The sequence below is a fragment of the Periplaneta americana genome, chromosome 12 (assembly GCF_040183065.1).
Source record: "Periplaneta americana isolate PAMFEO1 chromosome 12, P.americana_PAMFEO1_priV1, whole genome shotgun sequence".
Lineage (NCBI taxonomy): Eukaryota > Metazoa > Arthropoda > Insecta > Blattodea > Blattidae > Periplaneta > Periplaneta americana.
This window is the reverse complement of record NC_091128.1, coordinates 105,460,125-105,478,451: the sequence shown is the minus strand read 5'-3', so window position 1 is coordinate 105,478,451 and position 18,327 is coordinate 105,460,125. Positions and strand designations below refer to the sequence as shown.

Sequence of the window (18,327 nt, the reverse complement as noted above, 5' to 3'; positions counted from 1 at the left end):
AGCTATCCATGCGGACGAATTCATTATGTAGTGTATATTATACTGTCTACAGTACATTAGAGTACAATATAGAGAATGAAGTTAAATTGAGAAATAATCATAATATGGATATTTAAAGACATTTTTGAAAATGGTGGTCGTTCATTTCAATACAAGCTTCAGTTTTTTTGTGCATACAGTATTAACGCACTATAGACTATTGTACCTAATTCCAATTACCAGTTTCATCCTTCGTACTAGTAACTCCTGTTGAAATAATTCTGTACCTACTCTATAAAAGAGTACCTTACGTACTGTAAATTCAGTCTTCACTTCTGCCCGATCCGAAAAGATAAAATTACTCAGACATGTTATCTACTGTCCGTCCAAGTGGTTTTGTCGCAGGGTCGTAGAAAGGGCGAAAATCATGTGACAGTTAATTACTTAACGAGGTCCTTTTATTAAGTTATTTTAAACAGTTATATAATATTACGTAGACGTCCAATTCCTAGCAGAAATTAATGTTTTCAGAAAAGAGATAAGACAGCCCAGCCACTAGTCTTTGCAGAGGGGCGAGCAGAAGCGGGTGGAGGAAACTGGAATGCACGTAGGCAAACGGACGACAGTACCTGTGCGAAAATATGATTCAATATTGAAAGCTCTTTCGTCACTGGAAAACGCGAACATGTTTCTGGAATGTACTATACTCACTTAGTACAGTTTACTATGACCGTAAGGAGACTTTGACTGCATACGCAGTCTTCGTTCTGTGTGGAGAACAATTGGAAGTTTATTAGTAGAGGAAGTGGGAGTGAAGTACATTCAAAAACTCAGATACAATAAAAATTGAAGTAAAAATAAAACGATGTCCCTGTACAATAGGTATGGGCAGCAGAAATTAATATGATACTGCAAAGGAAAATAGATCACAAACAGTTCACAGTATACTCTATGTTAATATATTTAAATTGAGGTAATGAGACCTGAATGCAAACTCAGAATGCGATAGGCTTACCTTAAAAGATGTACGGAGTGTATCACGTTCTTTTAGTATACTTTCGAAATAAATTATCAGTTCTTCTCTAGTCAAGTAGACTACAAATTGATAGCCGAGGCACATAACTGCTTAAATGACATACCGTATAATAAGTAATAATAATAATAATAATAATAATAATAATAATAATAATAATAATAATAATAATACAATATTTACTGATGGAAATGTGAGGTTCATCATTACATGTAAAGATTGACAAATATATGCCTATATCATATTTATTATTATTATTATTATTATTATTATTATTATTATTATTATTATTATTATTACAGTAGGACCCCGACAACTGGGTTGGTGGGAATCAGAAGATGTCAATGAGGTTAAAAAAACTGTTGTCCTGATATATTATTATTATTATTATTATTATTATTATTATTATTATTATTATTATTATTATTATTATTGAAGCTGCAGCAACTTTATGAAGACTGAACAAAATTACGAAGTTAAGCACACAATAAACGTCGTAACTATTTCTAAACGAATGTCAGAGAACCGACACTTCCAAAGAAAGTGGTTGGTTTCTGACGCCGAGCAATACAGAAACATGTCACTGGCCTTTACCGATTGATCTTGATTTAAATTACATCCATTTGCTAAATTTACAGCTCAAACTGGCAATATAAAAATCTCTAGTACGGAAACGAGCATCGAAATTGGACGAAATCTAGACTGTAATGCAGGAAAAGAACAAGCTATAATTATTCTCATTTGTGCTACCATAATTTGTCCTATATCGTGACTCAAATTGTTATATTTCCGGCTTAGAATCTAGCGGATCAGGGTTCGACTACTAGCACGGAAAGTAGAAATTTGTCTCCTTATAGGGGCTGAGCATAACACTTTGTCTTGTGTCTGTTATGTGCTGCCTTAAGTGATGGGATTTCGCGATTCTGATCAATGACAAAGACGTGGCGCGCCTTCTGAATGTCTATGCTGGTTAAAATGTTCGTCACAATAGTAGCAACAAAATGAACCAAAAAGCCCAATCCTAAAAAAGATGATTATTAATAATTTATATTAATATTTATTTTGTCTTCCGTACGGCTTAGGCTCACTTGTAAATCACATTACATTTCAGTCATGGGCTGATTCCGGGCGGAAAACATGTGATATTTTCTCCCTCCCAAAAGAGAAAATCCTGTATTGTCTATAACAAGGAGTGATAACTGATATTGAGATCACATGGTCATGCAATCTGGTGCATAATTTCAAATAAAAGTGAACGAATCAATGAGATCAATCTGTAAACAAAAAAGCATGAAACATACGTAGTGTTATCAATCAAATTTTATTAATCCTACTTCTAAGAATTAAATATAAAGAAAAGAAAAAATATTACATTGTATAACGGAAAAAAAACAATATGGTGGGTGTTTTAACATATCGAGATGTTTTCCTCATATGACTGCAAGCTTTTACGACAAAAGCTGTAGTTTAATAATGTCGTTAATGACAGTGTTAACTCGTTCATTGACCGTATCATTTTTCCTTCTCACTCGACTTGATACAGCACTAACTTATTGTTGCGTTCGTGGTTCATAAGCTGGCCACAGTCGTAATAAATAATAATACATGCATTACATGTTTATTTAGTCTCTATGGAAACTTAAAATTGATAACAATAATGAAAATGCGGCAGGAGTAGCTATTACAACTAGCTAAAAATCGGTAAAAATTTCAAAATAAGAATGTAATTATGATCTAAAAATTGTATAAACTTATGAACCAAAAATGACACAGAAATTCAGAATAATGTCCCAGCAAATACTATATCCTAAAAGACTCCATTTGTCATAAAACACGTCAAAACTACAGCAGCTGTGTTTCTGATTTACCACTAAAAAAACATAGGCCTATTCAGATGGCAAAGGGAGTTTTAGCCTGTTTATTCTCTAAATGTTCACGTCATTCACAATGGAGGCAGAATTTAGTTTTACCATACGAAAAAATTATATTCCATAATTTAAAAAAAAAGTTCCTCCCGCAATAATGGTCATCACTTATCACACTGCATAGCAGAAAATTGTGAACAGTTGACTTATCAACACTAAAATCGATCTGAAACTTCAACATCTACAATAATAATAATAATAATAATAATAATAATAATAATAATAATAATAATAATAATAACAATAATAATAATAATAATAATAATTACCCCGCAATAATAATTATTGCGGGATATTTATCGAACCACTATAAAAAAGAAACGCAAATTACACTGTTGGGGCAATCTTGGAAGATTTTAGAGTGTAGGCTAAATGTGACAAGCGAAGGCTAAGTAAGCATGTGTGCTATCTACATAAACAAAACATTAGAAATATCGCGAAACTTAAAGTTTTTTAGAAAATGGATAGTAATCTTTAGTGTGATCCAATGCAATATAATTCACACTATTAAAGTTGCCTTGAAAAGATTCTGTAGTTTAGTAAATATTACTAAAACTAAGTATTTTTAAAATAAACATGCGATAAGAATCAATCACTCACTGGAACGTTCACAGACAATCCAAAACCGAGTGACACAGTTTGTTACTTTCGTACGTCTAAATGAGTTTCAATGATAAAATCAAACGGACTTAGCATTTATCTTCCAACTTCCTATTCTAGACATAACTGCCCGCTATAGGTAAATAAAGACAAAGACCAACATTAAGAGTCTCATTTAAGGGAATGATGAATGTGATGGGGTTGCACGTATGCGTGAGGAAATTCCAAATGGTGTAGTTTTATCTGTAAAATGCATCTAACGGGAAAGGGACTTGGGATTCTCCAGAGCCTCACCCCTGTTCCGCTAATTGGTGTCATACAAACTACACAGCATAAATGGAAGAAGGGAAGAGTTTAAAAATTGCCCGGATTTAGTGTGAATTCTCGTAAACGAAAAGCTTTCTGCAATAGCTCCTGCAGATCCACCCATCTCCAAAATGTTGGGAAGATGCAGTCTTTTCTACCATATTTGTTTGGGCTAATTAATAAAACTACCGCCGTCGAAAAATGCGTTTCTGACCAAGTGGTTGTAACACTCTTTTATTCACCGTCATTGTGGATTTGAAAATGCTGCAAATAAATTTTGGAGCAGGTTTTCACGTAGTAATTAAAATTTACCTTACATTTTCATTCAACTGCTGTTTTACTGTCCTGCCAAGTTAGCATTATTGTAATTGAAGGTATTATTGTGACCTAACAGACATCACCCACGTACTCCGCATTACGTATGTAACTCCATAAAATACCCATCACGTACCATAATTTCTAATACTTAGGTAGACATTTTCAAGCTACAGAATAACGCGCAGGCCTATTAGTTATTTAATTAAAAGATGTTATAGGATGATGGAGAGCCATTTTTCTGTAACAATTACTCCCTCTGTTCCAAAATATTTATTTTTATTTTATTTATTTATTTAACCTGGTAGAGATAAGGCCATCAGGCCTTCTCTTCCCCTCTACCAGGGGATTACAACTACAATATTAAGAATACAATTATAATTACAATTAATATTAAATTTACAAATACAATAAAAATCGAAGTACTAAAAGATTAACTGATTAATAAAAGCTAGACAGTTTATTGTAAACGTTAAGAAGAGAGAAGCATTTCTTTTATTAAGTAAAAATTAAACCTACTCTACGCAGTAAGAAAATGCTTAATAAGCTTGCTTTTGAACACTACTAAATTCTGACAGTCTCTGATGTCACTGGGTAGGGTATTCCACAAGTGCGAGAGCGAGATTGTGTATGATGATGAATTCGATGATGTCTTATGTGTTGGTATGGCTAGTATGCGGCTATTTTGCGTGCGTGTGAAGAGATTATGATATAATGACAGGTAACTGAAACGGGAGACAAGGTAGGTAGGTGTATAAGTGTGAAGGATTTGGAAAAGGAGAACAAGAGAATGAAAATTTTTACCTTCGTTAAGCCGTAGCCAGTTTAGAGTTTGGAAGGATGGTATAGTAACAAACAAAACAAGTTTGATTATTGCAATGTGTGCACGAAATGTTTCACAGTGTGGTATTCTGTTCAGTAGTGAAGGGACTATCAGACAGTGCAGTTGTGAATGTTTCTAATCTTCTGTAGTGCATCAAACTATAATATTTAAATAGTTCATTATGATCAGAAATCAAATGGGCACCTGCTGTGGTGTTCCTGTTGCAAAAAATGCAACACCAACCCAGTCAATTTTGAATAGAACATCTAAGGCACAATAGTCATACAAAAAAGGATTACAATTTATTGCAATTTTTATGTTAATTTGCCTCTCTCAAAAAAAAGTTTGTTTTTTCTTTTATTAATTTGACATCACACAGAATGAAATGTACCTAATGTTTACGTTTTTCTTATGTTAATTTATTAAACAAATAAGTATCTAGAAGATGTATTAAAGTTACATTATATTACTGAGAACTTCAACAAATCTATACCATAATTTAGAACAGAATTAATTACATCTTTCTATAGTCTACCATATTTTGGAACAGAGGGAATATCATATATGACTCAGCTTACCGCCATGCAACGAAACATTCGAAATACGCAAGGATAAGCCCTGATTTAGTAAACTGAGGGCGTAGGCATTCAAATTCCTTCACTCCTTACGTCGCTAAACCGAATTGAGCAAATTATTGTAGATGAAATTTCTGAGTAACAAATTCCGGATAATGGGAGAAGAGATAAAAAATGACACTATCTAAATTATTGAAAAGCCTAATAATTTTGTTATTAATGGTACTATATAAAGACTTAAGATAATATTTTCCATTGATGCAATTTTTTGTATTTTTATAATGTAGGCCTATTTATTTTTAAATCATACATACGTATTTGCTGCATTATTTATAATATAATGGTATTTTGAAGATTAACCTCACTCCCTGAAAATAAAACCGGATCATCTGCAAACAATATAGTACCTATTTTAAATTATATGCCTACCTCCTGTTTAGCCTACAATCTATTGAAATTTGTCATTCTGTAATGACCTCGTCTAGACAAATAGATATTTAACTATGTACAGAACAAAGAGTAGGACAATTTATATGTAACATCTCTTGTTATTTTCCTAAGCTTTCCCCGTATTTCAGGACCTTTATTCGAATAGAAGTCGATGTAAAACAGTTTCTGGTTAAATCTACTTAGTCTTGTGTGTTCTTTTTCTTCATATTGTTCATAAGTTACAACATTTTCGTGGAACAGTCAATTGAGCTATCGATTCTCAACAAGGGTGCGGTGGTCACCTAGAGGTCCGAAAAGCAGTTAATAGGGGGCTGCGAAAAAATATAATAATAATAATAATAATAATAATAATAATAATAATAATTAATAAATAATAATAATAATAATAATAATAATAATAAACGTTGTTCTATGAAAACTTAAACATCCGAATATTTTATGATAAATAAAAACAATTACATTGCTTTCTTTTTTAATTAATACCAAATTTCACATTAGTACGTTCTACATTTTACTATACACCTTAGCCAGGGGACCGAACTAAATTAATGTTAGAAAAAAGGGGGGGGCATCTTCATCAAAAAGGTTGAGGAATACTGAATTGAATCGCACTTTTTAGAAAGGAACTAAGTCAAAACATGCTACTTGTCTGGAGAGCAAAAGAAACTTATTTTATGAATAAATACCAGTTTACCAGCGCCGTATACAAATATCAACTTGATGTTAAAGATATAGGGAGAGGTTTGACTAAGTGTTTTTCTCCGCCAATTAGTGCGCATTGAAAGTATTAATCATTTCATCAGTTAAAATAAAAATCGAATATTTTGACTTAGTTCCTTTCTAAAAAGTGCGATTCAATTAGGCTTTATCAGTTCCGAACAAACCCTACGCACTTTTTAGCAGGTTTACCCGTTTAGAAAACAAAATGCCACAAAGAATTTGAGTGTTGAACTGATCTCACCTGAAGAAAAAATACATGTAAGTACACAGTCGTCAAATTGTCAAATGCCCGCTTGTTTTGTTGTTAACAAAGTAATGCACACGACAAATCTCTAATTCTTGGACGCTGGGTCACTTATTGGATATAAGAATGAGGGTATCCCGTGTGTATCCCCGAGTTCTTCAGGAAGTGTTCATTAAATGAATTCTCAACCCTACTACCAAACACAATGAAGGTTCATGGACAGTTTCTTTACATCTGACAGAGACGCACGATGACATGATGGAAATGGATGTGTATAAAACTTTATAAAAAAAAACACCAAGACAAGTGGACAACAAAAAAAGAAATAGGAAATTATTATTCAAATTTACAGGTAGGTGCGAACTCGCATAATATTAAAGCAGTTTCAATAACGACATATTTACAAGCCACTTTAAGACTACGTAACATATTAAAAAATCAGAAACTGGGATTAAAATAATTCATCAAATACAAATCGTGCAAATGACGCAAGCTAAATGAGTTTACTTTACCTGACAGCACCGCATACCATACAAGATACAATGTTTCACTCAATAAAGAAATGAAGATGGTTCACAACATTTGCGACTGTTCCAATTTGGAATACAATGCCCACGACACGGTTATGCGCAATAACGTTTTACAACTAGCACTGAGATAATTAAGGCAAGTGAACACACGAAATTAATCACAATTTTTAAGTCGCATTAACAATTAAATATCTATGTTTTTTGACACCTACATCGCGTGAAAATTCATGTACAGTTGTGGCAAAAAAAACCGGACCGACCCTTGTAGCTGATACAAAAGAATCCTGTGCTGTGTATTGTGTCAAACTGTGGTAATTTCAATATGGATAGTGAAGCCAGCGGTATGTACTGCTATTTAATATAAAAATACGCAGTTATCTTTGCCGAATAGAGGTATAAATGTAATATTGATGCCAGATGAAAATAAAACTCTCAAAGTTTCTTCGTCTGTAAATTTGAGGCACTGAAAGAAACAAAAGACGGTAAGAATCGAACAAATGCAATAAATTTCATTGTTACAATTAATTATACAAGATGGATGTGTCTTGTGACTAGCAAAATTTGAATCTGTGACTCTGAAATCAGTTACAAGGGTCGGTCCGGTTTTTTTCGCCACTACTGTACAGTATGATTCAGACATTCAAATTTGCTAGTAACAAATACACTGTAGTAAAACGAACAAAAACAAACTCGTAACGCATCTGTTGAGGCTACAGCCAGGGTTGCCACCTGTCCATAATTCTACGTAACTCAATATTTCAACAATGACGAACATGGCAAAGCAAAATACCGTTAGGCTATATTATCTTTTTACACAGTATTTTTAGAAACGTGTACTATCCTGTTGGTTAATTTCATAATAGCTTACATAAAGAATATCTGTCAATAAATGCAAGTAGTAGTGCTATCAACACTGCAGACAAATATTTTATCTTTTTTTTTTTTCGTACATTAATATTAATATCCCATCAGCAGCAAAGAAATTCACAAAATTTAAAACACATATAAAATTTTATAAACCTAATTAATTCTGTAAAACTAGTTTATGAATAGGAAAAACTAAGGCTATAGAAAAATGAATCCTTAAACAATATTCCTAAACACTACAGGCCTAAATACAAAAAAAAAATTTAAAACAATAATGTACCATCACAATCAATTAACAGCTGTCGATTCCTTTCGAAGTTAAAGCGAATGCATGTAAACAAAATGATACCGACGACAGAATCAGAATAAAATTATACGTCTAAAAATGTATTCAATTTTCAATTTGTCGCAGTAGTACTATAGCAGCTATAATAGTTATGACAGTACTACTGACGATGATGATATAATAATAATAATAATAATAATAATAATAATAATAATAATAATAATAATAAACCCTAATTCATTCATTTATTGCAAACAATTTTTTGTCATGAAAATAGATGGATCAATAGCAATTCAGCATGGTAACCGTTTGTGCGTACTATTATACGGAAACAATAATTCTCAATCCTAAAACCTGAACAAAGTTAGGAAAGGAAGTGGGTGTGAAAGCAAAATAAGAAATAGAAGGTAAGTAATCAACAAAAATTTTCTTTCACGAGGGCACTCGCTGGAAGGGACAGACTGTCCACAAAAGTAAAGAGGCACTCAATCATAAACCATGTCTGGTTTATCTCAAACCTGCTTTTATTATTCTCTCCCTCTCTCGAGAGTTATTTATTGCCGGGCATCAGCCTAAGCTGCAACCTTCAATAATTACAGTTGTCATGGCCCAGCACGCCAAAGCCCCTTGTTACCTTGACTTCCCCAATCCCTTGTTTGCTTGCTAAACGACCCGGTAAGAAAAACGAAAGCATGTCTTACAGGTTTAACAATTCAGTACCCTCCAAATTAAAAATTTCAAAATTGAATATTTACAGTATTCATAAACAGTAAACAAGAATGACGTTAAGTCGATTTATAAAAATAAACATTCTTTCTAGGTTATATTCTACATTTTGATATATTAGTTACAATGACTAGGGCCTAAACTGAAAAATATTAAAATAACAAAACATGATGAGAACCGCCAAAATAAGGAAGGAGGGGGGAGAGGACAACTCATTTGGAAATCGTTTCATGTCCCTTCGTATGTAACTACAAAACCTAATTATGTGCATTCACGAATAATGTATTTTTATTTCTGTTGTCGCGTCAGGTTGAACACATAACAAAACTGCTATTTTTCAATGTAAACTGTTCGTCCATAGAGTACCAAATTCTCCTTTGATAGTACTATATACATTATTATTATTATTATTATTATTATTATTATTATTATTACTACTACTATTAGTAGCCTATATTCCTCAAGTCATAACGCTAAACGACCAATACTGAAAGAGCAACATTATTATTATCGTTATTATTACAACGATCATGTTCTAAATATACTACGTTCAAAACACTCCATAAGTATTTTGCTAATAAATAGGTCTTAACTGGTTTGCATATTGTATTTTTGATCTTCTTTCTTAAATTATTTCATATCAATTATCATTACTAACTCACTTCTAATTCTGACTTAACATAGGTCTAGTCTCATTAGTTATTGTATTATTGTTACTAATCTGTGACTACTTATTTGCATTTCATCACTGGCTTTATTACTTTAATATAATCTAAGTTTTCTTCATACTGTAAATACTTTTGTTTTTGTTTACCGAGATTTACATGTAATATTTTGCTTGATATCATTTGTTGAGTAGTATTGGATTGTAACTGCTTAAGTTTAAATTACCATTATTATATGTATTACTACTGTTATTTTTTCTCTACTCTGTAATTACATTGTTGAGTGGAATAAATAAATAAATAAATAAATAAATAAGCACATGTCATTCTATCTACTATTGGGTTAAATTTCTAGCTCTCTAAAGAAGTACTATTAGGTCTACTATAATAATAATAATAATAATAATAATAATAATAATAATAATAATAATAATAATAATAATAATATTGACAGCAGTTGTGCGCAATGATTTATGCACATAATTTCAACGTTTCTTACACATTTACTGTTATAACAACACATTACATTACTATTAACCTTTGCTCGCTTCCCATTTGTAGCGTTATAAACTTCGTTCTCATTCTTGTTTCGAAAAACAAATCCATTATGCCCTTCCGCCACAAAACCTAGGCCGAAGTTCATAAAGGATAGCATCGACCGGTAGCTGCATGTGAAGTTTGTCGGCCAGCACGGGTCCGTTCCGCGGGTGCTAGGAAGCCACGAGCGCCCGCCCGGCACTACAAATTCCACCCACAACAAAACAAATGTTTTTAACATGTCCGTATTACATGGCCGTGCCGAGTTTTAACAGGGCAACGTCGCCAAGTCTCCTGGCTTGTTATACATAGTCAGGACTTGCTTTCACCACGATTACAGCGCGCTGCTTTCCGAAGTCTCTCTCTCTCTCCCCCTTTGCTTTGTTAAGTCTCGTTGGAGGACCTAGCAGAGAGAGCTTTAGCAGCTCGGCTCTCAACAGGCCCTGTTAGCGACCTTCAAAAACCCTCCTTCTTCTCTCCTAACCCACCATCTCCTCCGCCAGTATCCAGCCAACTCGAGCCTGCCTGCTTGCCGTCCAGCCACACAAGACTGGTTCGTTCTAACTACATTACATACACACATGCACAGTAGCAAATGTCAGTGCAATTCCACGGCTGTCTCTTTCATACTCATTAAATCGTCTATGCTGTACAGTGAGACAACACCGCATACAATAACAATGTGCACTCACCAAAAACAGGGCTGTGATCTGATCGCGACGCATTCTTGCTGGAGGTATAGCTCTGCCCGGGTAATGATCCGCTCTTTTCCTGAAAAACACAAATGAGGAACACATCTCACACATGTGCACCATAAGGACGTTTTCTTTTCAGTCTTGCTCAAAACTGGTGTGGGGGGGAGGGGATCGTAACGGGGAACAGTCATTTCACTCATCTCTTTTCGCGTTTTCTCTTTCACCTTCAATTTTCTTAACACGCGTGTCCTCCCCTTCCCCTCCCCGTCACACACGTAATAATCACAAACACAAACATGCTTAATGACCTGCTGACACACGACACCAATACACACAACCACGTCACCATGACGTAAAACTGGCTTGTGCCAGTCTGTCTGCCTGCCTGCACAACACCCACAGCATATGACACTACCACACTATGGACAACGATTCACGTGAGAGACAAGACACCTCTACATACCTCAGACTCTGTAAGGTCTATCAAGCTACTTTTCTCTTCGGTTAAGTTTTCAGACGACCTCTTCTCATCTTCGCCTTCATCTTTGAATACTTTAACCTCGTCCGTACTGCCTAGATCATCGCCTCCGCCCCCGCTGCTTACATGCGGCATTTTAAAAAAAATCACTTTTGTTTAAAAAACACTGATCTTCCCCTACCCCGTGTATGTATGGGGCAGCAGTAGGGGGGAAGGGAATAAGAAAAGGTAGTTTTCCGCAATCACTTTGTAAGTATATCTGCTGTGGATACAGCACTGTCACCCGGACCGTCGCAAGCGGCCATCCCACTAGGTACTTGACTGACTGGAGACTCGTTTTGCCGGCGCGCTTTGCAGTCTGGGCCGCCGTCGGTCGAGGCTCTGCTGCCGACCAATCAGCGCGCCGCTTTGATGTTGACGGGAGTTAAGGTTTTCCCCCGCGCACTACCCCGCCGCAACGATAGTCCGTGCCCGCTCTTCCAACACCCGCCAACAGAGCGCGGCCCGCCTGGAAAGCGGTAATGGCAGCCCGAATGTTAAAGTCGAAGTATGCCGGGCTTACACGAACTTCGCCTTTCATGAACTAGCAAGTTCGGCGCGTGGCCGCCGTAAGGAAAAGCGCTGCTTGCGAGCCAAGGCTCGTTGAGAGAAAGAGAGAAACGACACGCTGAAAGAAAACACTCTCGGGAAGCAAACAAAAGTGCTAACCAATAATTAAAAACAAATCAACTGTGAAACTCCTAACAGAGATGTCCCTCCCTAAAACAATGTTTGCTCGTACAGGACTTGATAATTTCATGGAACAAAGGAGCTGCGATTACAGTACTCCCTCCCACCTTATCAATTACGAATTTCACAAACGGTATTCTTTTCGTTCCTGAAAAATATGTGTTGGCTATATTATTTTATCACTATGACATGCATACATCTCTAATCACCTAAGTACATTAACTTAGCACCTGTGACCTAAACTGAACAATTACTATAATATACACAAATTATAAAATAAAACAATTAGTTGTAGATCGTGGCAGCTGAATGGGAGATGTGAATATAATATAAAGCCATTTGGAGGGAATGATAATGATGAAAATAGTTATCACAAATTTTCTTTACCTGAGTTCAGAAATTGAGACAGTAGTTCTCAAAATAAAAGTGTACAAGGCAAATCGGTTTTTTCCCCCATTAATAATAAACACACATTTACACATTGAAACAATGGAATAAAACACTGAAACGCAGCACTACAGATGCAGAGTTGTTTAATTAAGAGCTGTGCCCTGATTGTAACAGCACGTTATGTTGTGCCTAAACATTTATATTTTAAGGGAAAAAATGCATTGTAAAATGAATCGACTTATTTAAGAAAATAAATTCTCAGGAAATTTTAGAAAACACTGTTTATTTTATATTAACAAAAACATTAATATTTGAGGGGAAAAATTCGCTCCGGTGCCGGGGATCGAAACCAGGTCCTTGGGTCTACGTACCAAGCGCTCTGACCACTGAGCTACGCCGAATTCAATCCACAGTACCGGACCGAATCCTCTTCCTTCAATGTTTCCCTTTGTGGCCTGACTCCAAGTTAGGCATATATGTTGACGTATATGTCCAGTGTCAATTGCCATTATACTGAGAGCGCACTCAGCTGAGTGACATGTTTGGCCGGGATTCCGCAGTTACGTGCACAATAATCTGTATACACATATGCTAGCAGGGCTAGTATAATGGCAGTTGACATTGGACATTAACGTCAACATTATGCTTAACTTGGAGTAAGGCCACAAAGGGAAACATTGAAGGAATTCGGTCCGGTGCTGTGGATTGAATTCGGCGTAGCTCAGTGGTCAGAGCGCTTGGTACGTAGAACCCAAGGACCCGGGTTCGATCCTCGGCGCCGGAGCGAATTTTTCTCCTCAAATATTAATTGTCAATATCACAGATATTATTCTGTAGGACAAATTAATAAAAATAAATCTATAAAAAAACATTAGGTTTATCGCCTAACTTTCCAAGATAAACTTGTAATGCTCTAAAACAAAAACAACGGCACTTTTTAAAAAGCACATTAGGTGTTAAATAAATTTAAACGACACTATTATATCAAATTTTTAGTTTCCTAGGTTTTATTGTATCACACTGTCCACAAGAAGATACAGATATTAAAGTGTGATACCTTGAAATAAACTGTAAAATAATACGAAGAATACTGAAACATAGAACTTTAAAGGCTATATAAAGGCATTTTACAAAATGATAACAGTGCCAAAATTGATTTGTGAAACTGAAAATTCGTACTGAAACGAGCACGTAAAAAATCGAAGTAGCTTTTCCCTTCTGGGGCAGAGCAATGTATTATCAATTTATCAATAGAAGAGGAATAGAAGAAACCATTCAAATCAGTATAGCAGCATAGTTAACCCATTTATAGAGTCAGTGAGTGTTAAAGATAATGAAATTGAAAGGAAAGAAGAAATAAAAAGAAAGAAAGAGATAGAAATAAGGCTGAGATGAATAGCAAAGAAAGGCCAGAACCTGAGACAGCTAAGAATATGGATATTGTAGTGTCAGGAGTATATTAGATGCGATTAAAAAATGAGGGGATGTGATCAAAAAGTGCAAGGAAAGTGGAGCTGGAAAAATATCGAGAAATAAAGGGGAGAGAGGAAATGTATAATCAGAGGTGTAGAGATAAAATATAAGTATTTATAGGAATTGATAATAGAGAGAAAGTATTAGGTGTAAGTGCAGGAGTGAGAAAATGAAACTGAGCACAAATAGGAAAGCGTGAATAATAATAGCGAAAAAGTGTTAAGAGAAGTGAACAAGTGACAGCATAAAATTAATACTAATATTTGAACATTAGAACAGTAAATGGATATAAGAGAAAGATAAGAGGAAATGTCAAAGAACAAATAGGATAAATAATACAATATGATAATTTATAGAAAAAAAAAGTGAAATTGAGATTTTAGTGAATATTAGAGAGAGAAAAAGGGGGTTGAAAGTAGTAGATATATTAGGATTAATGAACAAATAGAGAATAGGAAATGAAATACAGGATAAATATTGAAAGGGAGATTAGACTGAATAATAAAAAGTACATAGTGTAAGTTGGAGCATTTGTGCAGATGTGTAATGCTAATAATGTGCTATTGTTATGATATGTTAATGGTGGCATCGGATACGAGAAATATGTGAGGTACACCATTACATGTAAAGAAGTGCTGTGACGAAATATGTATCATAGCATATCAATTTATCATATAGCTATGTGCATGTATTATGGTTAAAGTCTTCCAACTTATCCCAACTGCAGAATGATCTCACTATTACTATCGGGGTTTTTCTAAGAAACTTTCTTGTAGGGAATTAGGGAATTGTAATAATTATATATAATATTATTGTTGTAACTGTAGCTGACATCCATCCTATAAGTTTTTTCTCCAATTCTTTTAATATTCAGAATTCGTTTATTATTATGCAATTAATTATTTACTTTTCTATTTATAGATATATTATAGCTTATAAGAGAACACATGCGATTTTTAAAACTTGAAAATCTTCATCCAAAATTTATGACTTTTAAATAAATATTTTATTTATATAAATTATGATTAGAACTGAATTTAACCGCTAAAGTAATATTAGCAGGGGGGAAAGGATCTGGCCACCCTACCCCATTATCTTCTGACTTAGTTGCCTCATAAGTGGTGCCTTATTGGTATCGCTTGTGAGATTCAGGCCTGTCTTCGGACAGTTGACTAAACAAAAAAAGTAATATTAGCGGCTTTTATTTGTTCTACGGAGGTGATAATGAGCAAATAATATAAAAATGAACCAATGAAAACTGGTAACGGAAATATCGCAGCGAACAACAGTTGTTACAAAATTATAGGCAATCCTAACAAAGGTACACACGTGAGATTCATGTATGATTCCGTCTTGACTAATTTCGTCTTCCATATTTGACAGTAACAAGACTCTGAAGATAGAGGCGGCACCGGATATGAGGCTGCGTGAACATTTATTACCATTTTTAAAATGGGCAATGCGAGGCGAGTGCAAGGTTACCGGGTGCCTAACTGCTGTCTGCGCTGGGCCACAGCGTGCTAATCACACGTTCCATTCCTCCACCAGTATCCGGGGCAGTGTCCATGGCAAAGCGGATTAAGGCACTCAGATAATCTTCAGTGATGTTCATATCGCTTTATATAATTTGTTTTAACTTGAATGAAAGATTTTTATAAATTACGAGACATTTAAAAATTCTTTCAAGCAACGACTTCAGAATAACATTCCTGTTGAATGACGACAACAATTCAGAATGTGCGATTCCGTTATTTCATTTAATACGCGGCAGCACACCTTACTTAGAATATAAAATTTATGTGTTGTGATTTTTCCCATTTTGAAAAAGAAAATTTAAAAGAAAATATTATGTAGGCATTAGAAAATAACATATTATGAGTTTATTATTTATTTATTTATTTATTTATTACAGTTCTTAAAGGTAGGCTACATACTCGTATTTAGAGGTGGAAAAATTCAAATATCTTAGAGCAACAGTAACAAATATAAATGACCCTCGAGAGGAAATTAAACGCAGAATAAATATGGGAAATGCCTGTTATTAATCGGTTGAGAGACTTTTGTCAACTAAGCTGCTGTCAAAAAATCTGAAAGTTAGAATTTATAAAACAGGTTTAGCAGTGGAAGAAAGCTATGACAAGATAGAAAGAATGCGTAATCCTAACGGGCGACTGGAACGCAGTTGTAGGAGAAGGTCCAGAGGAAGAACAGTTGGAAAATACGGATTGGAAAGAAGAAATGACAGAGGAGAATCTTTGGTAAATTTCTGAAAAAGTAATGCAATGATTGTTGGATATACATTGTGTGGTCAGCGTGAGGAAAAACCATTGCTTGAGAGAATTCTGACAAGGAACTTATTCCTCTCTGTAGAACTGACAAAAAATTGCTGTCAGAATCGAATAGGTTGAATTGAATTCATCACCAAAATTCGTTACCCCTACGTGAGGCCTTCGCAGTTTTTTGTACTCATTACAGTGTGGAAGAAAAAATGCTTTAAAATAAATGTAAAAGTTCTACTCATCGTAAGTCCGCAAAACAGCTGGTTTTGAGATAAACAGCCTATTTAGTGATGGCTGATTACACGAGAAGTGATTGTATTAGCTCTCATGATTCGCATCATTTACTCTTTTATCAGTCACATTCAGTGTTTATTGAAAGAAGTTACTTCATGAAACATAAAGAGTGACAAAGGGGTTGCTGAACTATGAAAGTGCCGAGTGAAAATTATAAACAAGAGTTTCACATTATAATAAGCGTGTGTTATCAGCAGGGAAAGGATTTATATGTAAATACATATTTACTTATAAAGCTAATATAATTTATATTTTGCATTATCTTTATGTTTCACAATGTGTAGGGTTGAAAAATCCTACTTTTATTTTCCATATTTTTCCATATTTTAGAGTTTAGTACATATTTTCGTTAATTTCCATATATTTTCCATATTTCATATAAAACAGTCCATATTATATTAGGTTTAACAATAAAACAAAACAAAATTCCATTAACTTTTAAAAATACATTTCAACAATAGAGATTTAAACACATGTTCAGTAATCCCTTTAACATCAGAGTTATTTGAAAATTAGCAGTCCTATCAACAATGGGAAAGTAAGTTACAAAACTGTATTAATTTAATTTAAAATTTTTAACAGACTTCAGTTGTGCAGCTCAACAGTTAAATGCCAGTCAGAGTACACATAGGTTCAGTTTTGTAAATCATACTATAAAGACGGTAAATATGCCAAAAGTACGTCATTCAGTCAATTTAAAATCAAAACTAACAAGTTACATTTCAGAATTTAAAGAAGATGGTTTATCAACTGACAATAAAATATTATTTTGTAATTTGTGTCAGTGTGCAGTATCATCTACACAAAAGTTCCTGGTGCAACAACACATTACAACTAGTAAACATCAGGCCAACAAACAACTAAATTCCAAGCAGCCAACAAACAACTAAATTCCAACTAAATTCCAACAACCAACAACATCGAATGTAAGATCTGAGTTTAACATCGACCTGTGCCGTTCTCTCATCTCTGCTGATATTCCTCTCTACAAACTAAAGAATAAGGTCTTCAGGGAATTCCTTGAAAAATATACTCAACATACAATCCCGGATGAGTCAACACTTAGGAAGACGTATGCTCCATCCATCTACGATGAGACAATACAGAAGATAAGAGATGAAATTAAAGGTAGTTCAATTTGGGTTTCCATTGATGAGACTCCCGACAAAGAAGGTAGACTTGTTGGTAATGTAGTTATCGGTTTGTTAAGTGAACAATATTCTGAACGAATTCTTTTACATTGTGATGTTCTAGAAAAGTGCAATAACAAAACTATAGTTAAACTGTTCAACGAAGCTATGGGTATCCTGTGGCCAAAGGGTATTATGTACGATAATGTGTTATTCTTTATTAGCGATGCTGCCCCTTATATGGTCAAAGCTGGACAAGCATTATCTGTTGTATATCC

General features: G+C 34.4%; 1 protein-coding gene across 1 annotated transcript in view; it reads right to left on the bottom strand.

Annotated features, from left to right (window-relative positions):
* The window catches only part of LOC138710063 (protein pangolin, isoforms A/H/I/S-like), a 33,656-nt gene extending 21,418 nt beyond the window's left edge, over positions 1 to 12,238 (bottom strand). The window contains exons 1-2 of the mRNA XM_069840707.1: positions 11,740 to 12,238; positions 11,274 to 11,352 (exon numbers count right to left, since the gene is read on the bottom strand). Coding sequence (XP_069696808.1) covers positions 11,274 to 11,352; positions 11,740 to 11,889 — 229 coding nt within the window. The 5' untranslated portion in view covers positions 11,890 to 12,238. The remainder of the gene's footprint in view (positions 1 to 11,273; positions 11,353 to 11,739) is intronic.
* Positions 12,239 to 18,327: the final 6,089 nt, after the last annotated feature.